The sequence below is a fragment of the Vicugna pacos genome, chromosome 19 (genome assembly GCF_048564905.1).
Source record: "Vicugna pacos chromosome 19, VicPac4, whole genome shotgun sequence".
Classification (NCBI taxonomy): domain Eukaryota; kingdom Metazoa; phylum Chordata; class Mammalia; order Artiodactyla; family Camelidae; genus Vicugna; species Vicugna pacos.
This window is the reverse complement of record NC_133005.1, coordinates 28,127,874-28,155,859: the sequence shown is the minus strand read 5'-3', so window position 1 is coordinate 28,155,859 and position 27,986 is coordinate 28,127,874. Positions and strand designations below refer to the sequence as shown.

Genomic DNA, 27,986 nt, shown 5'->3' with positions numbered 1-27,986 from the left:
AACACTGTTGATTTGTTTAAAATAAAATAACATTTTTTAGAAACCAGTTCAAGAATTGTAACACTAGAGAATCTGTGGTACCTAAGATGTAGATGGTGAACATAAGCTGCAGAAACTCATTGCTCTGAAAAGCGACAGAAGTATGTCTACCAAGTGGGCAAAGGCAACGTTGGCATCCCAAGAAGTAAATTCGGTTTTTTAAATTTCCAGTGTCATCAACCTATGGCATAGCTTCCTTATAATGTATCCTTAGGTTCCAAGCAACGGGGATATAGTAAAGATGACATCAACTGTGTAAGATCTCTCATGTTTACTGAGTACCTACAGTATGGCAGGAACTGTGCTAGGTACTACAGAGATAAACAAGAGACAATCCATCTCCTAAAAGGAACAGAGTCTAATGCAGGAAGACCCCTGAGTAAAGAAATAACAATAAAACAAATGGCAAAGATGTTAAAGACAGATCACATTCATTGTAGGCAATAACATAGGAAAAGAGATCTGCTTGTGAGAGAATTAAAGGCTACAATGGGGAATTTGGCAGTAGCTGTCAAAGTTTAAAATGCATATGCCCTTTAATCTGGGAATTCAACATTTACGTATGTATCCTACAGAAATACATGTACACTAAGACACATGTACAGGGAGGTTCACTGCAGCATTGTTCATAAAAGTCAATATTTAAAAACACCAAATGTCTATGTATAGAAAAATGATAAATAAGTCATAATATATCCAAACCATGAAATACTATTCACTAGTCACAAAACATTAGGTCAATATGCATGTACTAACAGTGAGAGATCTTCTGTTACGTGACCAAAAAAAATCAAGGTGCAGAATACGTACAATATGATTTATGCAGGAAAAAATGTGCATATTTACATATATATGTAAATCAACATACAGAAAACAATCTAAAAGGATACTCACAGAAGTGTTCACAGGCGCTATCTTTAGGTGAGGGAATGGGAAGGGGGTGCAGTGAAAGAGAGCTTTCATTTTTTATTCTACTTTTGCCCTGTTGGTTTTTCTTAGGATAATCTATTCATGTACTACTTTATAATCAAACACACACACACATGCACACACACAGGGCAGTATGACAAGCACAACCACTGTATGGTGGAGAGCAACACAAAACCTGATAGGACTCTGGTGTTGGGAGAAGTGAGTTCTGATCTAGCTACTCCTACTGTCAAAGAGGGCTGTGGCCCTGGGTCCAGTAACCGGGTTCTCCTCTCTCTACCTCCCTCCTCACCTACAGTACAGAGAGAACACAGTGGACCATGTCAGCCTTATCAGGTTGCTGGGAGAACTGGAAGCCCTCTGATACCTCTGTGCCTTTGTTCAGGCAAGTTACACTGCCTGCCATGCCTGTCCATGTTCTTTTCTGCCTAGTAAAAATCAGAATCACTCTTCAAGTTCTTCAGTGAAGCCCTCTATAGCCTCCACCTTGGTATTCACTGCTCCTCCCTCTTTGCTCCCACAGTACTCTGTATTCCTTTTAAAGTGTACTGCCTTCTACCACACACTTACAGTCAGTCTCCCTAGTAACCTATAAACTTGAGTGCAAAGACTACTATTCAACTCTTAATTGCCTAGGGGCCTTGGGCATATTAAGATTCATTAAAAGTGTATTTCCTGGGAGGGAGAAAGACAGGGAGGGAAAGAGAGATTTAGGACATTAAAATCTGTAAAATTATGAAAATTCCTTTACTTAGGATTCAAAACTGATTGAAAGCTATCAGATTCCTTGTTATAGCACTTCAGAGTGCACTGAGGAGCTGAGACAGTAACAACCATACTAATTATCATTTCATGAGCACTTACTATGTGTCAGGTATTGAGCTAAACACTTACCCTTATTCTCATTTATTCTTCACAACAACCCTGTGATGGAGATACTATTTCTTTATACAGATGAGACATCTGAGGCTAAGAAAGGAGAAGTGACTTATTCAAGGTCCTTTGGGAGTTACACCCCTATCTGTCTAACCCCAAAGCCTTTGACATTGGACATTTTCTCAACGGTAAATCTATCACTAACGGCAGCCACGGTCAGTTTTCTTTGGGCCTTGAAAAGAATAACACAGAAAAGACTTAACATAACAGGCCTCATCTTTAGAAGGGCCTGGTCCTAGGGTGTCATTTGGGAGCCTGACTTTTGAAATGTTCCGTAAGTGATAATGTTGTTTTGCCCCCCTGGGGCACTGAACATCTGCTTTCCTTCTTAGTCTGGAATTCTGGTAATTGTTGCTGGCAGAGAATGCCATGATCTGTCTTCAATAAATACCCCGGTCTCAGAGTCTCAAATGGACTCCCGTAAACAGAAACACTGCACATGTGATGATGTATTTCACTGACAGAGAAAGGTACACATCTGCCCAACCCCTCCCAGTGGAAGGGAGCACACACAGGAAGCCTGTACGTGAATTTCTCCAGACCTCCTGACACGTCTTTCCCCCTCCTGATCCTACTGTGTACCCTTGAGCACCACTGACTCTGAGTCCTGTGAGTACTTCTAGTGATTTCCCAAACATGTGGGTCATTCTGGGACTCCTGACCCAAATCACAAAAACCAAAGTAGACAAAACACACAAAGAGCAAAACAAAAACAGCAAACACAACACTTCAGAGGAGAAAGAGTATCAGCAAAACATTGCCTTACTTCTCTGGATTGTCTGGAAACTTGATCCGAAGCTCTTGGTTTTTGTATGATCTTTTTTCAAACGTAAGGATCATTTTCTTCACCGAACTTTCATCCAATGGTTCTTCCTGGTATAAAGGGACAAATGGAACGATTTCAGTCCAAAGAATTTCTTCTTCACTAATCACTACTTCTTTCTCGTGGCTCTTACATACCATTTTGTCACTCACCTTTCTAAGTTAAGTGCACAGTACATACTTTATCCCCCCCATTAGAATGAGGATTAAGAGTCTACATCATAGGCTACTTTGTATCATCACTCTGTGTGTCTCACATTTACCACAGGACATTCAGCTTAAGGTGTTAAAAACTCACTCATTCAACAAGTATCTCTTAAGCATACAATATGGCATGGAGGAAGCAACAATATTAAATAAACATTATTTATCTCGTCCTTCACATTTGTTGCACAGCTAAGATAACAGAGGTTTAAAAGAACTCGTTCAAGGTCAAACCCTGAGTCAGTGACAGTGGCCCTCAATCTTTTCCCCACAACGGGTCAGCAAACTATGGTCCACAGGCCAAAGTCAACTTGCTGCCTATTTTGGTACAGCACAAGAGAAGAATGGTCTCTGCAATAGTCACTGCTTCGTGTTTCTTACACATTACTGCATCTGGTCCTTACTAGCTGCTAAGAAGGGAATCAGACAGGTTCCTGGAATCCTGATAATAGCAATAAGAATTTAGTAACCTTGCTCAGAGAAAGCATAAAAAAACTAGTAGACCATACAGAGTTTTCCTACTTCATAAACTAGAAGAATACCTACAAAGGTAAATAAAACGAATTTTTGAAAACAGAATCATTTCTTCCCCAAAAAATCTATGCTAAAATTTCAGAAATATTTTCTCAGTATATTTTCCATTTCAAACTAATGTGCTGTAATGCACTCCGCCTCTTTAACACTCTCTCAATCCCTAGCTTCATAGCTTTGTAGTCACTGACAATAACTCACACCTAAAAGCAATAAAGAAACTACTATTAAGAGAACTGGAAATAGACCCTTTTGGAAAGCACTGAATCATTCCATAATTTTTTAAGTACCCAAAAATGTTAGTTATTATTTGATTAAATTTCAATTTTTATACATTGGGTTTTTAAGTGGGAGATATCTATAAATTCATTTTGGGCATGACATGTTTCTTAGATTTTATCAATGACTTCTGGACCCTGAGGTACTTTGTTGGACCACCACCCACTTCCCAGTGTCTACAGCTTTAAAGAGAGCTTCCCTGACATGGTAAAAACTGAAATTATTGTCATGGCTCAGTCAGGACTCAGAGTTTAGCTTCACCACATACTACCCACATGGCATATGTTACTTGGGTGAATATAATCCTCAAACCCTCACCAAGACTAATTGATTCTACCTCATAAGTCGTTCCTGAATTCATCTATCTAGCACTTAGAATAAAATCCCAAATCTTTCACATGACCTATATGAGAAACATCTGGCAGGATCTGGCCCAGATAATCTCTCCAACCCCAAACCCCTGCTGGCAGCCCATGTCTGCTTGTTCACTGCTGACTCTCCAGTACCCATTAGAGTGCCTGGAACACAGCAGGCATCAAATGAAGATCTGTTGGAGGAAAGAAGGCAGGAAGAGGGGAAAAACATCACCTGTATCTTTCAAGGTCATAGAGATGGCCTAAAGTGATGAGGTACGTAAAACTGTTTTATAAACCACATGACACTATATTAAGGTAAGCTATTATTGTTACTATTCGCACTATTGCTAATGTATCCAACACACAGCTGGGATTTAACTAAAATAATCTAAATTTCTAAGAAAGGGTAAAATCACTTTCAAGAAACCTCAATATCCACAGTTTTTCTTTCCCTTAGCTAACATCCTGCCAACCCTGTAGAAAAAAATCCTTATTAGTGTTAATAATACAGCTCTCTTAGGATTCCCAAAGTCTTAGCCTCTCCAGGGTTTGGCCTTCCCTCCTTTAATTTCTCTCCAACACAGGGGAAAAACGGAATTATCAGTCTTAGTCATCAGCCACAGCAGTATCTCCAATAGCTCAATGTCAGAAACCAGAGGGAGATTTCAGAAAGATGAATGCTGGTGATGTAGCACAAAAAGGACAATAATATTTTACAAGTTCACGTGACTTTACAGGGGCAAACATCACTTGTTTTTCATCAAATGGGACTTTGGTGGCAGTGAGAAAATAACTCCTGGACTTGTAGCCCTCCATGTGTCATTTTTACAAAGCGATCTCTTTTTCCCTGTCCCTTAACAGAAGGACTCGTCCCACACTGCATTTCTGTCTCCCGGGCTAGAAACCATTTACCCATGACAGCTACTATCCTAATCCTCCAGTACCAGGCTTGCCCGACACGGGAATTATACCTGCCAATTAACTGCTGCTGCAGGGCTAACAGATTGAGCAGAAGCTAGCGAGGAGGGAGGGAGGGAGAGAGGGAGAGAGGATGTGCTACACACACTGTTTGTCCAAGGCTGGCAGCGTTGCTGCCCTTGGGAGGAAATTCAGGACTGTCTCCCACCAAAGTGTCCCCATCTTTTAGGGGCAGACCCCCAAACTGGCACTGGTACAAATCCTAATGAGGAGAGTTATTATTATAACATAGTAAAGACCTTTTTGGAATATGAATCAATTTTTTTTCTTCTCAAATTCACACTCCAGCTTCATCTTTTAAATCCAAACTTAGCATCATGTCTTTGAGGGAACCAAAAAACAGCTGGCTCTTAAGAATCTATTTCCATAATTCATATTGAACAAAATGCCAGAGTGAAATAACATACAAGCTAACACTTAAGGATTTAAAAAGACACAAAGGTAAGGTCATTTTATTTTTAATCACTGATATTTCACCTTATTCTTTTCAGCTTCATTCATTTATTCATTCAATAAATATTTGTTAAGGGCCCAGAGCTTGGCATTGCTCTGAATGCTAGAAATATAGCTGTGAACAAAACAGAGCCAGTCCCTGTTTTTTGAAGGAGGTCGAAGAGAGGACAAAGAATGAGTAAAGTAAACAGGGATTTCAGGTCATGGTAAGTGCTGTGAAGACAATATACAGAATAAAGTGATGAGAGCATGAGAGAATGACTTGCAGGGCTACCTTGGAGACAGAAGAGACTTCTCTGAGGAGGAAACATCTGAACTAAGACCTGAATGAGAAGAAGCCAGCCATGCAAAGCATTAGGGGGAAGAAGAGCATTCCAGCAGAGGGCACAGAAGTAAAAAGGTCCAGAGGCAGGAAGGAGTGCAAAGGCCCTAAGACACCCTGAGGAAGGGCAAACAGAAAGCACCTTAGGCATCTCTTTCTCTAAACTGTATTTTTCCAGTCACACCTAAATACCTAATCCCTTAGCTCCTTGAGTTTCTTCAAATTTGTTGCCTTGCTAAGGCCATTTCAACTGCCTAAAGAGCCTTTCTCCCACTTGTTTGATAAAATTCTACTCCTCTTTCAAAGACTACTGGCTATACTCAAACATGTAGGTGCCCTCTCTGTGTCCTCAGTACAGGCCAGGAAGCCGCCCTGACCCTCCTCAGTCAATACCAATAGGCCCACAGTTCAGTGCTTGGGCCTTGATTATAACACATAATCCAGAATAATTTAAAACCTCAATCTGTAAGGTTCTTTACACTTTGCAAAATGCTTTCCCCACTTCATTATTCCACTAAACCTTCATGTCAACACTGAAAAAGGTATTCTTCACCCCATTTTACAGATTAAACTGGGAAGCTCAGAGAAATTAAGTATTTAGCCCAAAATTACACTCTATAGATACTGTGTCGGGGCCAAGCACCTCAGCTCCCAGCTTACCTCTTCCTCTTCCTCCTCACCCTCTCTGTCAATAATCTGAAGCAGCCTTTTTTTGTCATCATCTGCTTCTTCTACCACAGTCATTTCCTCCTCTCGGAAGCGGCCACGCTCTCGAGCACCAGCCTGTCTCCGACGCATTTTCAGCTCTTCCTCTTCATCATCCCGGGGACGTTTTGTGCCCCTGTTGGGCTAAGAAGAAATACAGGATTTTAAAGCTGGAAAAGACATAGAAAGGCATACATAGTAAACATTCTCAAAGCTTTCAAGAATTCCCCGACTGAAAAGTACCATAGCATACAGTTTCTCCCACAAAATAGAGTAAAGTTCTAAGTGGTTATTTTTTACACCCTTAATGATTCTATAAATACAAGATTAAAGTCACCTACAAAGCAGCTGGCTTTTATTTCTGACAGAATTTTTTCAATATCCAAAGCTTATCACTTCACAAAAGTTCCTGTATATACAGAAATCCCAGGGAACAAAGCCACTTTGAGATGGGGATGCCGGGTTAGGATCAATTTACTAGTTAGGACACAATCCCCAACACCAGTCCCTTAGTAGGTGGTTTTAATTCAGGTCTAAGAAAGATTATAGTCACTCACAAGTAGTTTAAACAGAGAATATTACATATTGTAACTTTTGAGGGTCTACAACACTCTAAATTCCTACTTTACAGAAGAGATAGTAAGGCCCAGAGGTCAAGTATAATCCAAGGTCACAAAACCAGCAACAGCACTGAAATCAGAACTGGGACTTCCTGACTCCAAGCCCAGGGCTTTTCCCACCATACTGTCAGGACCTCATTTTGCCTTTGACAGTGCAGTCCATGGAGGAGTTCTTACAACTGCTTGCCATTAAATTGGAATAAAACAGGGTACTACTGAAATGGGCCTCAGGGCTGAGAAGGAACAGACACCAACAGCCCAACTGCACCGGTCAGCTTGGATTACCACTCTGCAACTTTGGGCATGTCATTTAACCTCTCCAAGCCTTAGTGTCCTCATCTACAAGTGGAGATTATAACACTTTTCTCTGTGAATTTAAAAAAAAAGATGCTTTTATGTGTGTGTTTTTAACCATTTTTTCAGCTCTACTGAAATATAACTGACATATGAGATTGTGTAAGTTTAAGGTATTACAAAATGATGATCTGATTCACATATATTGAGAAATGATTCATCACCTCACATAAGTACCTTTTTCTTTTTCTTTTCTCTTTTTGATGGTTGAGAACTTAAGATCTTAGCAACTTTCAAGTATATAATACAGTATTATTAACTACAGTCACTCTGCTATACATTAGATCCCCAGAACTCATAACTGGAAGTTTGTACCAGTTTAGTGAAAGAACCTAAACTGGAACAGTACTAAACAAATATATAAAATTATTACCATGAGTTAGTTCTGTCTTCCCCAACACAAAACATTTGTGTTTGGCTCTTCAATGAGCTCTTCTTTATCTGTTATAATAACTGCACATGCCAACAGTGTGCTAGTTGCAATGTGGTATGTTACTACCAAAATGAAGTGCCACATTCACTACCAACCGGCTAAGTTGTTCGGTGGTAACAGACAAATTCCTACGATAGTTACTCATCTCACCTTGTGACTTAGAGCCCACCCTATCACTGCACTCCGCTGTCCCAGTGGTGCAAATTCATTCCCCTCTATATTCATGCACCCTGTTGCTTCCACATACCAGGTGCTTCAGTAAGTCTAAGCATATGACATTGCTTAGAAAACTCACATTAGACAATTTGGTTTGTGAGGTACCACCTGCTATTTTTCACTCTGTTCCTAAGTCTCCCTGGGGTAGATTATGATTTCATATGCTCATACTCTATTTCCATAAACACAAAATCACAAAAATCTATTTTCATCATTACTGGTCTCCACTTTAAAAAGAAGAAGAAAAAGAAAAAAGAAGTCAACATGCCAGTAACCATAGAGTACAAGAAAAAGGAGGTGGTGGTTTTCCTGTGAGAAGGGGAAGGAGGAAGCTTACTCCTAAAGGAGAACAGGCTTCAAACTAGGAATGTGTAGCACCCCAGCAGGTAAGGAACTTCAGCCCCCTGGGAGCACTAATTCTTTCAGGCTCATAAAACAAGTCCTGCTGTGGTTCTGATTAGCGTGAGCCTGCTGCACCAGCCAAGTCAGAGCATGAGCTCCACAGTTCTCCGCGGAAAGGAGACTTCTGGATTGTTTATCTCAGGGCAGAGAGAAAAGGCAGTGGACCACAATTAAAAGGAGAAAACTAAATACTGCCATAGTTAAAAAAATGCAAAATAGAACAATGGCAATGTCTCTTTTGAACACATCTTCCAATCCACTTCTGCAAAGCAAACATTTCAGAGGTTGGGGAGGAGCTTTGTTTTTACCCCTAATAACAATTTCCACAGAAATAGCACTTCCCTTCTGCAGAACTTACAGTACTCCTTTCAATCTTCACCACATCTCTGGGGATGAGAAGAAGTTAACAGTTCTATTTTATAAGCAGGGAGACAGGATGCCTGAGATCCTTTAATAAACTCTTGGAAAGATAACCCAGTGCCTTCTAAAAGTTGAAACTGATCTGGGAAGCTTGTCAATCTACCATGATTCCAGGACCTAACTGAGACAGATCTGGAGGACTTTCAGGCACAAACAGATACCTATAAACGTAAGTCATACAAGACCTTGGCCAAGTTAAAACAGTATTGTTAAACCACTCAGTGAACAAATAATTTATTAAAGAATTGAAGGCTTGAAGGATCCTCAAGTAATCATCCTGGCCCAGTACCACTCCCCAGCTTCTCTTAGGGTAGTGTCTAAATGGGAACACAGGGACAAGGCCAGAATGGATTTTCGAGACAAGGACAGCTTTGCCAATCTTTATGAGTAGGCTAAGCACATCCCTAAGAGGACAGCCTTTAGGTTCACCCACTGTATCTCCAACCTCCTTTCCTCTCACACAGGGTATTCAGCTTTAGCTCCTTGCGTGGAGGACAACTCAGTGGCAGAGCACAGCAGCACCCACTGGGATGCTGTGACAAGGGCTCCTTCACCAACATATCCGCCCCTACCTCCCTGTCCAACAGGTGGATAAACTGCCCAAAGGTCCTGATATATTTTATTTCAGCATTTTTCTCTCCCAAGGCAAAATTTCAAGAACTTGTTCTTTCCTTCTCTTCTCAACCCTCAATTCTCTTTTTCAGATACAAACACTCCAAATAGAGAAATTTCTACTCATTTCTGAATCTTGACCATTTTGAATAATAAAGGCTAAAATTCATTTCTTTAACAAATACATATTAAGTGCCAACTATATATAAGGTATTGTGCTGGCGACTGGGGACATACGTGTAAATAAGACAAACATTGCTTTGCTATCAAGGGGCTTAACAGTATAGGACATGGCAGTCCAATCAAAATACAATGCAAGCCACAGATGTAATTTTAAATTTTTTAGCAGCCAAATTGTAAAAAGTAAAAAGGAAATAAATTTTAAAAATATATTTTATTTAATCTAATATATCTAAAATATTATCATTTCAACATGTAATCAATATAAAAAATTACTAATAAGGTATTTTACATTTTTTTATACCAAGTCTTTAGAATCTGGTAGACGTATTTCACACTCATAGTGTCTCCCAACGCAGACCTAGCCCCGTTTCACGTGCCCACAGCCCTGTGCAGCTATTGGCTACCATACTAGACATCCCAAGTCCAGAGAATTTTCATCTCAGGGCTTCCTATTCTCTGATAATGTCAAAATGAAACTGGCTTTCTGGCAACACTGAATGAAATATAGATTCACATAAAGCTGAAGTCCTATTTGTGAAAGATCTCTATTAAAAACTCTGAAGCTAACCTAGAAGTAAACTTTTAAATTATATTTACCAATATTCACCACTGAGAGAGTGATCAGTTATACAAAACAAAGCAAGAATACGGAAGTGGGGAAAAACCTAGGAGCTGTCAAACTGATTTCACTACAGAAGAACCAGAGAGCTCCGAATCCGGAAAGGAGTTGTAACACTCAAAGCCGGTCAGAGAGGCCAACAGCTCAGGCCTGAGCGCTCCTTGTGTCTTATACAACCAGTCCCAAGAGGATTAAGCTGTTTCTACCAGTCACCTTTGGAGATTAATTTGTTTTGGTATCTGAAAAGTGTTTGGAATCCCTCAAAATGAAGGAATGACAAAAGAAACTGTTCTTAATGAAGTCATTTCTCTGCTTCTGCTGCCCACAGCAGAAAAATGATTAACTCTTAACTTCTGATGTACTAGGATATCAGCCTTTAAGGATTTTTACAATCTTCTACATTCCTCACCTTACTCCCAACAGGTGGTGAGTGAAATAAATGCTCATGAAGCATTTGCCACCATCCAATGACATAGCTAGTACCCTTTCTAGGCTACGTAGATTCCCACTTGCTCAAAGCTTATAGGAAGCTCCAAGAATATATATATAAAATGCCTTTACTTTCCAAAAATCTTGAAGCCTAGTGTGTGTGTGTGTGTGTGTGTGTGTGTGTGTGTGTGAGAGAGAGAGAGAGAGAGAGAGACAGAGAGAGAGAGAGAGAGAGAGAGAGATGATATACATATACTCATCCCCCTGGAAATAAAAATCACGACATCACGAAAACTTTGGAAGAGTTAAAAAACAACTAAATTAGCAATCTGCCTAGGATACTCCCTGAATACTCAGACAATATCCAACCTAAGCTTTAGGTTTCATTTCTCTCTCTCTCTCTTTCTCCTTCTCTCTCTCTCTCTTTTTAATTAAAAAGCAATGAGAAGCTGTAGCTGTAATGAGGGGCTATGGGAAAATGTAGTTATATTGGCCTCAAAGTAATGTACCATAGGAAGAGGCTACATCACCAGAACGAATCCTAAATTAAAACTCCACTATGAAACCAACTCCATTTCCTCTGAGCATGCAATCTATATTATCACATTTATGGTCTGTCTCGACCTCAATTAGACTTGGGGTGGGGGGAAGAAAGGGGACTTCTATAATAAGCAATAATGGTATCATTATGATAAATTATGAAAACACACAGTGCAATTATTAATGTGAAGAGCGCATTTGTACCAGGATATGGCAGTGTAGATGTGCACTGTGGAGGGAACTTCTAAATATAGCTCAATATTCCAAGTTACCTGGCTAAGAAATGGAGTAACTTTCGTAAAATGTACTTTCATGTTAACGGAAGAAAAAGTATGTTCAGTTTTATAAAAGAAATGGAAAAAGTCAAAGGAAATCTTCTATAACTTTATAACCAACCAAGAATTCTTCACCTAGCACCAAGAAGGTCACATATCTTTAAAAAATGCCTTTCAAGTTGGGGCATGAAGTGCTGTTTCCTAAATATCAAACAATAGGAAAGACTCAAATGTGAGCTGAAACAGATAATCTAGTTTATCCCTCTCTTTATAGAAATAGGGGAATCTGAGCTTGGTAGGTTTAAGCAACTTTTCTGTGGTGGAGAATAATGTAAGGCTTCTAATTCCCAACATAGTGCTCTTTCTTCTTCACCACAGTAACGAGTCACTCCTAACCTGTTTGCAATGGTCATATGCTATCTGGAGAATGAGTTTTGGAGTCAGATTTTCCTAAATTCAAATCCTGGTCCCTCCACTGGGCAGCCCTGAAAAGTAACTTATCCATTCCAGGCTTGAGTTTTCTCAGTCTATAAACTAGGAACAACCACCACTTTCACACATTTACGTATATATGTATTTATGCACATAAAGGCCAATGTTACAAAGTGCTGATCACAGTTTAGCCCACAGAAGACAATACATTTATCTGTCTTTGACACACCAGACTCAAAACCAAAGAACCTCAAGGTTGGAAAGGGTGTTCACCATTAATGGGTTTTAAAATGAGGATTCCTTTTTTAATGTCAAAATATTTGATAGACCCCACCCACAGCTGCACTTTTTAGTATCCAATGATTGAGACAAGACACAATGACAACAAATTGATTTCTATGTATTTGGTAATACTTTTCATTGAATTTGTGTTTTTAATTGCCACGTTTATGAGGGAGAAGACAGAAACAGAGAGACTAATTGATTTTGAGAGACTGAGATTCATTCTACAGAAAATGCTTGTGTCATCTAAATTCACAACCTCTTGCAATAATTCTGAGGCACTAGACAATTCAGACTTTAGGAACCCTTGATTTAACTCAGTCATCTTCCTGAGGTTTGAAACCCCTTTATAACATTTCTGCTAGGCATACACTGAGCCTTTCCTAACACTTCCAGTGACCAGAAACTAAACCTCCCTAAATTGTGCCCCTTCCATCTCTCAGTCACTCAGAGAGTTTATTAAAGAGAAACCTTTCAACCTACAATTTTCTTCCACAGATTCCAATCTTTCTCCTTAAAGCAATATAAAGTAGGTTTAGTCTCACTCTCACATTAAAAAATTTTTTTATTATTTTAAGACAGTAACACGATTTCATTCTTCCTCTCTCATTGCCTTTTCTTTTTCAGAATAAACACTTCTGATATGGGGGAGAAGTGTGCATGCAACACAGAAAAGAAAGGGAAGTATATACATAATTAAATTCCTTCCTACCATTATTTTGGGATTTCATAATTTTAAAGCTTTCTGATTCCTCTTCAGATAATTAGACATATGGAATGTCACAAACCCAAGCTTGTGGACGAATTGGTCTAACCAATTTGAAACGTTCAGAAATCATCTGCTGTTAACCTCACCTGATTACATTTTGTCAGAATGAAAAGGAGTTTTCAAACATTCATTTTTACCAGATGGTAGTGAGTGGCCTGACCCAGAAGTTACAGATGAGCTGCAGTAATGAGTTTTCCCTTGCCTTTGCTGGCTGCACATTCACTGGTGACATTTTACAAGTAGGGCTTCTGGCTCAATCAATATTTGCAGGCATGAAACCTGCCAAAGTTAACATCAGGGCTCCCTTGCAAATTTGCTTAAGGCACCAGAACTGAAAAAGCTCACAATCTCTAATGCTGCAACTACCATCAGCCAAAGTCATCAGAGACAGAAAATTCTACCCACCTCAAAGCGTTGCTGTGATGCTTAAACACCTTACAAAGGGGTCTTACGTAAACTATAAAGTGCTATACCAATGTAAGGGATTATTATCATATTTTTAAGAAATATCTGAGCGACAATTCCAGATATTCAAATATAATTATTTATTATGCCATTGCAAGACTTAAAGCTTAAAAAAAAATCAATGAATCATGGAAATTTACCACCTTTATTTTCTGGAAGAAAAAATAGGTACCAAAAAACTTCTCAAAATCTGAAAGCAAAGTCATCGCAAATATAAAACAGAACCTTCATTTACTTAAGTCCCAATTTTAAAAATTACAGGCACCAAGACCATCATAGTTACTGGAGAATGTGGATTTTATCAATGTCCACAATGAAGGGAGGAAAAAAAATCAATGTATCAAAAATTAACATCACCAACAGTCTCACTGATGATCTGTAATCTGATTGGCTGACAAGCAACATGAATGTGATTTATGACTTAAGTCACTAGTCATGAACTCTACTTAATCAATTATTCCTACCAAAAAAATTCTTACTCCTTGTTAAAGCCTGAATATATCTGTCTTGCTTCCAAAGGGTGTGCAGATTTCTTTTTTAGAAGTACAAACTATTCTTTAGTATCCATGATTTACTTTGACATCTTCTCTGATTAATTCTGCAGCTGCATCAGAAAGCTGAATGTTGATTTGGTTTCTTTATTTATCAAGGCTAACAGAGGCAGATACTTGTAAAATCATCCTAAGGTAAACTACCTGCATTTTAACAGACATTATGAATGTTTTGTCAGCTGCACCAGAACCATGATCATTCATTCACTCAGAGAGTGTTTACTGAGCTAATAGAAGCTGAACATCACTCTATTAGGTGCTGAAGGGAATATGAGACATCAACCCAAGAACAACAGAACTGCACTGATCTAAAATAAGTAATAAAGTAGAATGCAAAGAGCAGCAGACCAATAATCAGAAAAATCTGGGTTCTAGTGAATCACAAGTCACATGACCTTAGATAAATTATTTGACTTACTAGCATAAGTAAGTCAAATGCTCTACCCTTGCTCTGCTACCTCACAAGACTGTCTTTAGTAAGATAAGGGAGAGTAAGATTAAATAAAATAAAGATACAACACTATGAAAAGAAAACAGAGCCTAGGATTCAATTCCTTTTAATGACTGCTAACTGCAAAGTTTTATGTATCCAAGAGACTTTTAGAATTACTTAAAATCAGGGTTTGACAAGGAATACAGTAACAATTATGATTACAAAAGAAAAAACATGGAGTAGCCCACAAGCATGTAAAAAGGGCCCCAAGTCTCATTAGAACAGGGAAATGCACATAAAAACCATGAGGTATCATCAGGTTAGCAAAAATTAAAAAAAAAAATTAAAATCTCGCAATACCATGTGTTGTTGAGGATATAGAGAAAAAACTTAAAACTTGCTGATAGGAATGTAAATGAGTACGGAGCTAACTGGTGATACCTAATAACACTGAAGATGCATACACTCTATGACTATCCCAGCAAGTCTACTCCTAGGTATATATACATTAGAGAAATTCTCAGACATATGCACAAGGAGATATTTAAAGAATGTTCACTGGAGCATATTTGTAATACGAAAAAAGAAAAGAAAATTCCAATGATCACTGGATGCATACCTAAGCAGTAATCATAAAAAACAATGCATGGGAATAATAATCACCAAATTTAGGACAGTGATTGCTTCTAAGGGAAATAACAAAATTGGATTAGGGAGGGGTATGCAATGAAATGGGATTAGGGAAGGGTACACAGGACACTTCAACTGTATTTATAATACTTGACTTCTTAAAAAAAGATCAGAAGTAAACTTGGCAAAATGCTATTGTTATACACACATTTAGGAGGAAAAAAGAAGGACCACTAGAAGCTAGCAGGGAATCATGCAGAACAAGTCATGCCCAACTGGTTGTAGTCCCTTGATATGTTACTGCTGACTAAGGGTTTACAATACCTGCAGGGTACCTTTATCTCAACAAGATCTTTCACAAAGTCACTCAAGTGGGCAGTTGGAGAAATGTGGGTGAACAGAAGCACAGACAGGTAGCTCCACAACAGGTTGAACCAAAAGAGTTATGAGCAATGTGGAGTCCTTTCTTTAAATTCAAAATAGCAAATATATACACTCTCTGCCAGTGGAGATGTGACTTAAAAAACAAGTCATTCAGGAAAGAGTTGACAATTTCAGTAAATGCTAAATTCAATGAATCAACAGGATGGCCAACTTTAATTTTTTAAAAACCTAATGTATATTAAGGGTGCCCTATTAGAAGTATAACATTCAATTCGGCTACAGTTCCGTAGCACTGAGTTAGCCACTGCATTTTAAAAAGAGGCACTACAATCTCAATATTGCAAAAGCAGGATAGTACAGGTCTAGAAACCTTGCTATAGAAAAAAAAATAAAAGAAGATTCAGGAAGGCACCCAAGAGTTATTTAAATGATGCCTTGGAATGGGGTAAACACATACAGTGCTACCATGAATAGCAGATCACCTTCTTTCTCCCATTTTTTCCAGCTAGATAGAAATCATACTCAGTCTTAAACCTCAGCTCAAAGGTCACCTCTAAGATTCTTCCAAACGCTCCAGCAAGATCTCTGAGCTTCCTCAGCAGGGGATCATATCATACTTCTATCAGCACACAACACATGCACAAATAAATCTCCATCTCCTCTACTAAGTCATAAGCAGGGTCCTCAAGGGTAGATGCCCTGAATAAGCAGCTCATACGACTCAATAAGAAAAAAATAAACAACCCAATCCAAAAATGGGCAGAAGACCTAAACAAGCAATTCTCCAAGGAAGACATACAAATGATCAAAAAGCACATGAAAAAATGTTCAATATCACTAATTATCAGAGAAATGCAAATCAAAACTACAATGAGGTATCACCTCACACCAGTCAGAATGGCCGTCATTCAAAAATCCAAAAATGACAAATGCTGGAGAGGCTGTGGAGAAAGGGGAACCCTCCTACACTGCTGGTGGGAATGCAGTTTGGTGCAGCCACTATGGAAAACAGTGTGGAGATTCCTCAAAAGACTAGGAATAGACTTACCATATGACCCAGGAATCCCACTCCTGGGCTTGTATCCAGAAGGAAATCTACTTCAGGATGACACCTGCACCCCAATGTTCATAGCAGCACTATTTACAATAGCCAAAACATGGAAACAACCTAAATGTCCATCAGCAGGTGACTGGATAAAGAAGATGTGGTATATTTATACAGTGGAATACTACTCAGCCATAAAAACCGACAACATAATGCCATTTGCAGCAACATGGATGATCCTAGAGAATGTCATTCTAAGTGAAGTAAGCCAGAAAGAGAAAGAAAAATACCATATGAGATCGCTCATATGTGGAATCTAAAAAACAAAAACAAACAAAGACAAAGCATAAATACAGGACAGAAATAGACTCATGGACAGAGAATACAGACTTGTGGTTACTGGGGGGGTGGGGGTGGGTAGAGGGTGGGAAGGGATAGACTGGGATTTCAAAATTGTAGAATAGATAAACAAGATTACACTGTATAGCACAGGGAAATATACACAAAATGTTATGATAAATCACAGAGAAAAAAAGTGACAATGAGTGTGTATATGTCCATGAATGACTGAAAAATTGTGCTGAACACTGGAATTTGACACAACACTGTAAAATGATTATGAATCAATAAAAAATGTAAAAAAAATAAATAAATAAATAAAAAAGGGTAGATGCCCTGAGATCTGACCCTTGCTGCTAATACCTCAGCATGCAACAGTGCCCCACTCATAGCAGGTACTTAACCCATGTTGCTAAATCAATGAGACAAGGGAACAGGACAGCTAAACCAATGAACTACCCAAGAAACATAATTTACTATTAGCAAATGTATAGAATGTATACATATTCTCAGAATTTCTTGGGTTATTAGATGGCTGCAACCAAACAGAATTCATCTGTTCTGCATCTATACATTTTAGCATTTCATGCTGCCCTGGGCGATACAGCTTAGTAAATTTTCTAATGGTGGAACCAAGTGATATTCAGAGGGTAAGAATAGTAAAACTCAGATTAAGACAAAGAGTATCTGTGCAACCTCATAATCTACAGATGAATAAATTAAGACTTAAGGAAGTGACAAGACTTGAGCCTGAAGCCACAGAGCTGGGTCTGGGATCTAACTCTCACTTTTGCAGCAGCGGTATACACAAGCTCTCAATCCTCTTTCCTTAGTCATAACCTCAGAAACTATCATCCTAAAGGCATGATTTGCATCATCTCTCCCTGCTGCCACCATCTTTCAACCAACATTAAAATCCCTCCTGCTATTTTCTACCCATGCTGTTAGCCAGGAAAGCTCTTTTCTGTAGTTGTTCCTTGCCCGTTTGGAAGTTCACTGCCCAAGAGAGCTTAATGTCATTAGTCTAAATGGAAACTGCAGAACTCCCTCCTCTGGGTGATTTGGGGAACCCACACTGAGTCCAGGGGTATCTATCATGAACAGCAGTCCATTTTGATCTTTAAGCATTAAATAACAAACTAATATGGTAAGGCTATTTAAAACTATTTACAGTTTTAAACCAAGGTTCAGACACAATAATTTCACTTTATTATTTAGGATGACACAAGGTTTAGGTATTTTATAAGTGTATGTCACAGAGGCTGGGGGAAGCTGGGGTATGCATTCAGGAACCAGCAGACCCACATAGTGGCTTTGCAAGTTACATAGCACACCTGTTACAGGTAATTATGCTGACAGAGAAGTCTCCAGCTAGTGGAATACTGCTTCTAGCAATGGACAATTTCATTAAGATTAAAGTGGGGCAAGGAAATCTTTAATCACTTTTTCAGTAAGTTGCCTCTGAGGTCATTGCCAAGACTCAAAACTTCATTCCTCTTTCAAACAGGAGTGGTTGAGGGGGAAAGGGTATATACTAGCAAGAAGACAGACAGGAAAGAAAAAAGTGAAGATGTTTCGAGAAAATGGGAAGGGAGGAATATTCAGAGGGTATTAAATGGCCTGGGACTGAATGAGTGAGACCAGATCATAAACGAGAAACAAGTCATTTTATTCACTTACAAAATCTAGGTCTTTCACAGTTGCTCATTAATTGCTTAAGGGTCCCAACATGGCTTTGATGTTAGGAGCCTAGGACATCAGCTATTACCATTATTTCTTCTAAAGCTTAAAACTTATCCACATAAGTCTGTTACACAATAGTTGCCACATTTATTTCAAGGAAGACAGAGCTCACATGAAACTTTGAGTATATGGTTAAGAAGAGTGTTTTTCAACATTATGGGTAATACTTTAAAGTCTGAAAATGTAGCATGATCATATAATATACTTTCCACCACTGGAGTGTGGATTTACCTATCTCAGCTTGAAGTACCTGGTGTTATGGCCTCAACACATGCCTGCTGATGAGTCCATCGAAAACAATGAAAAGAGATGGTTTCATGTCTGCTTTTGTCTAAGACGCACTTTATTTTCTTCAACTCAAAGGTTTTACTATTTCTTGAAGCTTTACAACAACTAAAGTTAGCAAAATACCTCCATTCCCAATAAAGCCAAGGATAGTAATTGAGTTATTCTTAAGAGTCAGAAATATTTCCTTTACCCAGAAAACAGAGAGAACCCTGACCACCCCATGTGGAATATGATCAAATGGAATTCTCTGGTGGCCTGGGTGAATGCCTCTTGCCCACCTACAGATTTCCCCTATAAGCTCTATCCCCACTACCACAACTTACAGGAAGGCTACAAAACTGACTTCAAAGTGATTTTAAACTAATAACTGCTCACTTCCAGAACATTTTAGGATACTCAATTTCCTAGCAATAGCAACTAATAGACCAGAAAAGGCAAAATTCATACCCTGCTAGGCAGGAAGAAACTCTACCAAGGGTTAACATAATTAAATAAGTGTCTTATACAGAAAAAAATAAATAATAGAATGAAATAATTGTTTTGACCTATCTCTCCCCCTTTTAAAGCTTTTCTTTGAAGCTTGGTAGGCTTATGACAAGAAAAAAACTTAAGATTGACTGCCTTTTTTAAAAAAGTACTTTAAAATAGTGCAGAGACAACTAGTTTTTTTGCATCATGCAAAGACATCATCACATGTTATAATAGCATTACTGTCTTATAAAGGGAAGCAAAGTGAATTTTCATAAGCAGGTTTCCTCTGTGGGTGAATCTCTAGTGAGTTACAACCAACTCAGAGAGAGCCATCAAGGAAAACTACCCATTAGCCGTCAATTTAGAATGACCCAAGAAAGCTAGCCCCAGAGCTCCACTGATATCTTTTCAACAACCTCTTAATCTTGTTTATAACACCTGTGTTAAAGCAGCCTGACATCAATCCTACTCACTTGTCTCAGACTGAAATTACTTAGAAACTTGAGAATCCTGGTAAACACACCAAAAAACAGAGATACCCTGGCTGAAAAACCCTGAACACAAGGGAATTTGGCCACTTCTTTTAAACAAAGCTGCAAAGGTAAGCCATGGTGGGTCTCAATAGGCAAAGTCAGATATAAATCTCACTAAGAGCTTCTTAGGAGGCACTGAGGTCAGAGAATCACAGGATTTAAAGAAACCAGAAAGAATTCTCCCTACAGCTTCCTCACCAAGTGATTATCCAAGCTAATAACAGTGATCATTAACTGTGTGCTTATTACATACCTGGAAACTGACATTTCATTATCTTTTTAATCCTCGCATAACCCTGCCACGTACGTAGCACCATTCTGTTTCTTCAAGTGAGGAAACCAAGGCTCAGGTGGCTTGCTTAGTGAATTGCCTAAGGTCAAAGAGCCAGAAAATAGTGGAGATGGGATTCAAATTGGTAGTCTAAGCCCAAAGTTCTTGCTCATACTACTACCGTGTGATTGGGAAATCACCCTCCCTCAACTGATTTCTGTGCTTACTGCAGATCCATTTCCTGAGGCTACTCAAACTTAAGCGAGATTTTAGCAGCTCTACCACTTTTAATTTTAGAAACCCATGGGTGTCCCAGACCTGTACAAAACAAAGTGCATAAGAAATGATGCTAAAGTAGTCCCATTTATAGGGAGCATGGTGCAGAGAGAATGGATTTTAGTGGTCAGACACCTAATTTTGCTGTTACCAGTGTGTGACCTTGGGCAAATCACCACTGTCTCATCCTTGGAAAAAGCTCTCATAGCATGAGAAGAAATGCCTAACCCAGAAAAAGTACACAATAAATGTTTAGGAAAAAAAAGTCAAATGGAAATGGATATGCCAGATATAACCAACATGTAATTAAAAACCAATCTTGTATTACCTCTTATTTTTTGCCTATAAGGTGGGGTAAAGAGAAAATAGCAAGTAGGGCCCACAGTAGATTTGGCATAAGTCTTTGGCAAACATATTTTTTTTAAAAAGCAAATTAATTAATTAATTAATTAATTAATTAAAATAAAAAATCTTTAGCAAATAAATGGATGAATCAATCTCTTGCTTTGAAGTCAGAGACAGCTCTGGCCTTTTAAAAAAATTCCAGTCAATTCCCAGGTTGCTACAGCATCGGAATCGAGGTTTTATCAAAATTAAGTTACTTGAGACAAGTTTCATCCAACCCAGTGTTTCTAGTGTCACTATCATTCACAAAAACAGCTGAATATACTGTCCATCAAGAAAGAAGAGATAAGAAAGAGGAGGCAACTGTGGAGGTGCTAAGTCTTAACATAAAAAGACATCTGCAAGAGACCCGAAGTCAGCCACCTATCACAGATTCACTGCTGCATTCACTCATTCCACATTCTTTTCTTTCTTTAGTCAAGAGACATCTATTGAGTATTTACCATCCAGCAGGCATTGATCTAGTAACTGCCTCAGAGGAACTCAAAGTCCAATGGGAGGAAAGATATGCAATCAAGTGATTCCAATAAAGAATTGTTGGGAAACACAGTCTCATGCATGCAGTATGTCAAACCCCACGCAGATACATAAAAATGGACCTTAGGCCTGGAATTAGACTTTATAAGAGATAAGGAGCCCATACAGCCTATGCCTGGTCTATCACCTTGTATGGGAATATGTTTCCCTGTTTCAGGCTCAGCAAGTGTCCCTTCGTTCTGCTTAAGCATGTATGTCACTGGCCTTTAGTCATGCCACTAGTTTTCAGGTCTGGGTCCTCGTGCTGCAGGAAAGAGGGGTGCATGTAGGTCAACTGCCCAGCATCAAAAGGGGAAGGGCTCTGCTAGTCACAAGGGACTGACGTACACTGCTGGAGCTGATCTTGCTGTCTCTTCTCTATGTGAGTAAAGCATTGTTTCATCCAGTGCTTGACTGTTTCGCGTTTTCCTTGGCAATTCCAATTCCAAGATGCAATGGGCAGCGTTTTAAGGCCTCCCCCGGGATTGGTAACTAATGCATGGCGTTCTGCTTCCCTGGATTTGATAACCAGTGCATGGTGTTCTACTGGACAAAAATGATACACACGGTAGACTGGAAGCAAGTACAAGGTAGGGTGAGGGTAGCATTCTGCTGCATTCTACTCTCTAGGGTATCTGTTCTGAAGCTACCTTCATCCACTGGGGCTTACTATTAGGAAAAAGATTCTACCACCTACTTCCTGGGTGTCTTTGGGTAAGTCACTAAACCTCTGTGAACTCTCCTTACTTATCTATAAAATGTGACTAAGAATACTGATTTCCTGGGGTTGCATTTAAGATGATATGGAATAACATATCAAATAAAATCACACAATGCCTGGCTCTCATGGGCTTCAATACCTGGTAGTTCCCAGCTTTCTGTTTTGTTCTTTTGGCTGGGTGACATACGGAAGAGAAAACACACATTCTCTTATTTCACTAGAAATAAAACAATTTCTACAAGCTCCCCTATGAGCTGTTATTCATTCACTTCAAATCAGGAACATACTAACCCTACAAGTGACCCTCTTCCACAAACACTATCTATCAGTTGAAGGCAAATCAGCCAATAACGCAGAGGCAATACTTCAAGCCCAGCTGCAAACCTACCTCCCGATATTGTCCTGTCGGGCTTGGTGTCATGCTCCCAAAATAAGCCATAGTCACTGTACTCAGTAATCGGAAGTTAATATGGTCAGAAGTGCCTCTGCCTCACACAAGGTGAACCTTGGCAAAAAATTGCTTTTTTCATTAAAATAAGACTTCCTCAGCCTCTTGCTGACAATCGCAACTAGAACGTGGAGCCCAACAACAGGCAGTTAACCAGTCTCTATCTTGCTCTAATGGTGGTTTTAAGCACACAGAAAAGGTAGCGGGAAAATTACTAATTTAAACAAACTGTTTAGTCTTCTAATTATGGGACAGGCTCCAAGAAGATGTAAAGTGATTTGCAATCTTCATTATGGAAACCCCACCAACCACTGGCACAAGTCATGTCAGCCAGAAGGCAGACACCATCTCTCTTTCCCCCACTGAGCCTTCTGTGTCCTTATAAGTTTTGGGGATAGAAGAAGAAATCTTTGGAAAAAGAAAAAAAATGAGGTAGAAGAATCAGAGTTTCTGTCTCCCCAAGTTCATTATGCTGAGGGAGGTGGAAGGATCCCCAGTGAGAAGCCATGGAGATAATATTCAGAGACCACCTTAGCAGGCTAAGCAGCCTGAGGGCCTTTGAACTCTTAAGTCTTGTAAAAACTGCACAGCTCAAGTGGTCTTAAGCAATTCTTTTTATTTGCTGAAAAGTCCTGTCATCAAGGGTAAGAGGTGCATAGAAAATTAGGTGGTACCCACCAACAGCACCTCTGGTCAGAAGGAAATCTGTTCCTCTGCAGATACGCTTGTACCATTGCTAATTTGTGTTATCTCTGCCCGTTCAGATCTCCTAGTGCTAGCTCAGGGAAAAAAGTCCCTGCCAACTAACTGTGACAAGTCTGATGGCAGAAATCCCACTGGAGAACCAGCAGAGACAGCAAAGGCAGACAATTATTCCCTTTCATTAGAGAGAGTTCTTTTTAAGTTTGTTCGTTTTTTTTTTTTTAATTTTGAAAACAAAAAGTAGCCATTCACAGCCACTGCTCACCGCAGTCACTTATACAACTGGCAGAAACTGAAGTTTCCCCCTAAGCCAACTGAAAAAGATGTCCTAGAAGTAACCAGAAATGGCTATGCCCCTTTAATTACCCACTGTAATGTAAAACCAGACATGGAGAGAGGATGGCCATAGCAAATCTGGACAAAACAGTGGTGCTATTTAATCATCAGTCCAGACCATCTGCAACTGTTTTGCAGAAGCACATAAAGTTTATGTATTCCAAAGCTTCACACAAGTTACCAGGTGCTGAGGGTCAGCTGCATTGTCCTCGGGCTGCTTTCTTCATTCTCTCCAGGGCAGGGTGCTCAACAAAAGGCACCATGCCCACACTGTCTGTGCCAAGCCTGGCACTAGAAGAGTGTTGCTTCTTGATTAAGCCAGAACACAGATTAAATGTTCAGAACTGGGAGATTCTGAAAACAATCTAGGCGGGAAAGTAATTATCCCAGGGAGAGCACCACTTCAGCTGCAGCCCTCTGCAGCACAAAGGTGAATTCTACCCGCCTTGAACAACCGAACTGGCCAGATTGCTCCCCTACAATCTATTCTCCACTCTGCAAACGCAGTGCTCTTTTAAAACAACCACAGCTTAAAACCCCTAATGGCTTCCCAATGTACTGACAGTAAAATCTAAACATTTTAGGGTTTCTCATCCTCCCCACAGCTGACCTCTTTCCTCATCTCTGTCCCCTCCTCACTCACCATGCTCTAGCCATACTGCCTCAAACATGACAAGCTTATTCCCACCTTAGGCTTTTGTAGTGGTTTTCCCCTTGGTTTACGTTGCTTTCCTACAGCTCTTTATGTGGCTAGATCCTTCTCATCATGCATTCTCAGCTCAAATGTTACTCCCTCAGAGAGGTCTTCTTGAACCTTCTGATGATCCCCCACCACTCAATTACATCAGCCCATTTTCTTCCCTTTATATCCCTATTTAAAACTATCTTGTTTTTGTTTAACTAGTTTGCATTTTTTGCATGTTTAGGTGTTCTTATTTATTTGCATTTGTTTTGTTTTTCTTGTTTATTGTCTGCCTTGCCTCCCTAGGTATAAGTTCCATAAAGACAAGGGACTGCAACTTCCTCGTGTGTCACTCTACTCCCAATGTCTAGTATAACATCCTGCATTGAGTAGGCATTTAATAAATTTTCTGAATAATTAAAGAGTGAAAGATTCAATATGGATTACTAATTCAAATAAAATTTACTAGCCCTCAAAAATCTGGACTGGCCCACAGCCTGACTGTGAGCATATGTCATAAAGCCCCCAGAAACATTAGCTGGTTCTTCGCCAAGCCCTGGTGAGTGACTAGGAAGCAATGGCAAAAGGAGACAAGACCAAGATGGAGAACTTGTAGGCTCTCAAAGTTGCAGAACTAGAAAATCTGCAAGCCTCTCGGGTAGCATCTTGTTCAAACTGTCCTTTCACAGGAGGATCAGGTGGGCTGACAATGGTGATTACCAATGCACTGGGCCAAAGGTTGGGTCCTGAAGGTCCAGCTAAGGCAGGGTACACCATATGAGGTACACTATACAAGGTAGTTTCAGTCCCTGCCAGGCAGAGTCCTCCTGGATAAGGAACCAGTTGGAAGCCAAAGAGCAGATGTACATACTTAGTCTAAAAAAACGGTGTGTGTGTGTGTGCTCTGTGTGTGTGTGTGTGCGTGTGTGTGTTGGGAGAGGGAAATGAGAGATAGGGCCAAGGGCCAAGCACAAGACAGGAACTGGGCAGAGGCATGAACAGGGCAGGAACAAGCACACAGGGTCTCAGGTGATTGCTACAATCTAGACTTCATGGGCTAGTAGGTGTATGAATTTGGATGTAAGACTAGCTTAAAGATATAGGATCAAGGCAATCAGACAGGTAAATGGCTCCCCTCCAGAAAGATAAGAAGCCATGAAAGAAAGAGGCACTCCACAGAAGGCCAGGTAAACCCCTATCTGTGAGTTCTAGTTTCTCCTAACAGACTCCTGAGTAGTGGGCAATAGCAATTGCTCAGGTGTTCTTCAGTCTCCAAGATGACAGTGATGGGCAAAAAGATGTTAGAGGAAATGCTAGATGGAAAATGAAGACAAGTTACACTAACATGACTACTAGCATCATGCGGACTTCAGTATCTAACAGAAGAGCCCCACAGTTTTACAGTTTATCCAAAGATGACCAAGAATCATTCATCCAACAACCTCAACTTTTCATGACACCATTAAAAGAAAGCAAAAAAGGCCTTAGATAAAACCCTATTAAACAATAACACTAAGGAGTGACAGCTGACACCAAAATGAAGAAAAACTGTAAGTGGGCACAAGAACTCAAAATCTAACACTCCAAAGCGTTTTAATGTAAGAGTAACAGCTTTCCACCCCTCAAAAGGTCAGGAAAGAAGCTGAACACAATTAACATGTGTTCATAATAACGAGCCTAAGACAACAGTGTGACCTACTGAGAAAGACAAGAATGTATATGTTTTAGAAAAAACTCCATACAAAATGATGAAAAATTCAAGTTTTAAATATGTGAAGGAGGAGGGGACATAATCACAGAAAAAAGCACTTCTCTGAACCCCATTTTATCACCAAGTAGTTGAGACCCTGAGGCAAGTCACATTCCCTCTCTGTGCTCTGCTCTCCCCATCCGTAAAAAGAGGAGGCTGCAAAAGATCATTTCTAGGTCCTTCTTTTCCAGCACCCTTGCTCTACTTCGAAGCTTCAGTTATCTGGAAAGTCTGTTTATGAGGAACACCACATTCTCCAAAGACACTAGATAGAAGTTAGTGAAATTCAATGCAACCTGTATTTTCAAATAAGGAAACTCATAATGGGCTTCTTACAGCTCCAACCCTCAGTTCCTCAACGGCAATGTCTTTTTCTTGTCCTCTTTCGTTGCTGAGTTTCAGCATTCTGTTGATTCTTTGATTCTTTAGCATCGCCATCTTCCCCTACCCAATGAGTTACTCCTGTCAGAGCCCCCACTCCATGTTTCAGCTTCTCTGCCAACAATTATGTAACTGAAATGCTCAAGTTTCCCTTATTATTAATATGGGACACTATTAGCTGTTTCCTTGGAAGCATTAAAGTTCAAAGAGGACAGAAAAAGATAACACAACAACTGTAGCTGCAATTCTTTTCCTTTTATCCAAAGCTGCAAAGAAAACAGCATTCCAAAATGATACACCAGCAGAGGGCTGATATACTATTAATGTTTAAGTCTGTTAATGATCCCAAAAGTAACTGCAAACTTAGTTACTCTTAACTGAGGGGGGTGGGTGTCAAATAAAAATGTAACTAATCTTCAATTTTATGTACTACCAGAATGAGCACATGAATAATGCCAAACAAAGTGTTCGATAATCAATCATACCTGCTTTGGGAATACAGTCAGACACAGTCAGAGAAAAGCATCCTAACATTCTGTGCTTGATTTCAAATCCTTCTCAGTTCAGTCAATGGCTTTGGACAGTGCTGGGTAGTAGATAATCTGCCTACAGGCAACTGATACCCTAAAATGAGCTAAGAGAGGAAGATGCACTGTGGTAGTCTCACTAGATCTTTCACTGAACTCAGGATGAAGATAATCTAGTGTCTATTTACCAACCCACAATGGAGATGGGGTTCTAAAGTTAAACTTTAGGCCAACACATTTTCAGAAAAGTCACTCCTGGAACCCTGTGGAAAAGAAAATATTTTTGAACTATTCAGCTGAAATACTAGACTCAAATGACTGGCCTTGGAGAAGGTAAGAGAATTTCTGCTGTACCTTCTCCGAATTCCATTTTCTCTACAGCTATTCAAGACTCAGACCAAAACCAACCATTTCTTCCTTCAGGAAACTTAAGGGAAAAAAGAAAAGAAAAAGAAAGGAGTAATTTGTAAATGAGATCCCTGGCACTAGAAAAGAGGAAAACTGAGATCTCTGGGTAATATTAAAGAGACCTGGGGAAAAGAATTACTGTGCTGGTGACATAATTCTTGATATCAGTGACTGCTAACTGTGGTAGAACAGGGTTACACTTTAATCTACTGAGCACAGTTCTATGCTGTGGCATGTGTGGGTGACAAACTGTTCTCATTTCCTTTTATAGCATGCTAAACCTTAATCTCCATGAGACCAGTGACCTTGGGAATACTAAGGCAGCTTTACAGAATTTGAGAAAAAAACATTTTTTTTTCTTTTGCTACACCATATGTGTTGTTTATAATTATACGATTAATAAAAATTCTCAGCTAACACTGACTGGGCACTTGTGTGTCGGGCACGGTAATACTTAGCCCTACCCACACTGTCTCATTTAACTCTCAGTAAAGTGGAGATTTTTTAAAAGATGGTGGGGCAGAGATAGACACTGTTATA

General features: G+C 39.5%; 1 protein-coding gene across 2 annotated transcripts in view; it reads right to left on the bottom strand.

Annotated features, from left to right (window-relative positions):
* Positions 1-27,986, bottom strand: part of CTNNBL1 (catenin beta like 1) — a 144,454-nt gene that overhangs the window by 108,253 nt on the left and 8,215 nt on the right. Inside the window, exons 2-3 of one of the 2 annotated variants that reach the window (XM_006202556.3) lie at positions 6,511-6,699; positions 2,672-2,778 (exon numbers count right to left, since the gene is read on the bottom strand). In XM_006202556.3, the coding sequence (XP_006202618.1) occupies positions 2,672-2,778; positions 6,511-6,699 (296 nt within the window). Of the gene's footprint in view, positions 1-2,671; positions 2,779-6,510; positions 6,726-27,986 lie in introns of both variants that reach the window. The other variant, XM_072944208.1, reaches the window with a different exon arrangement.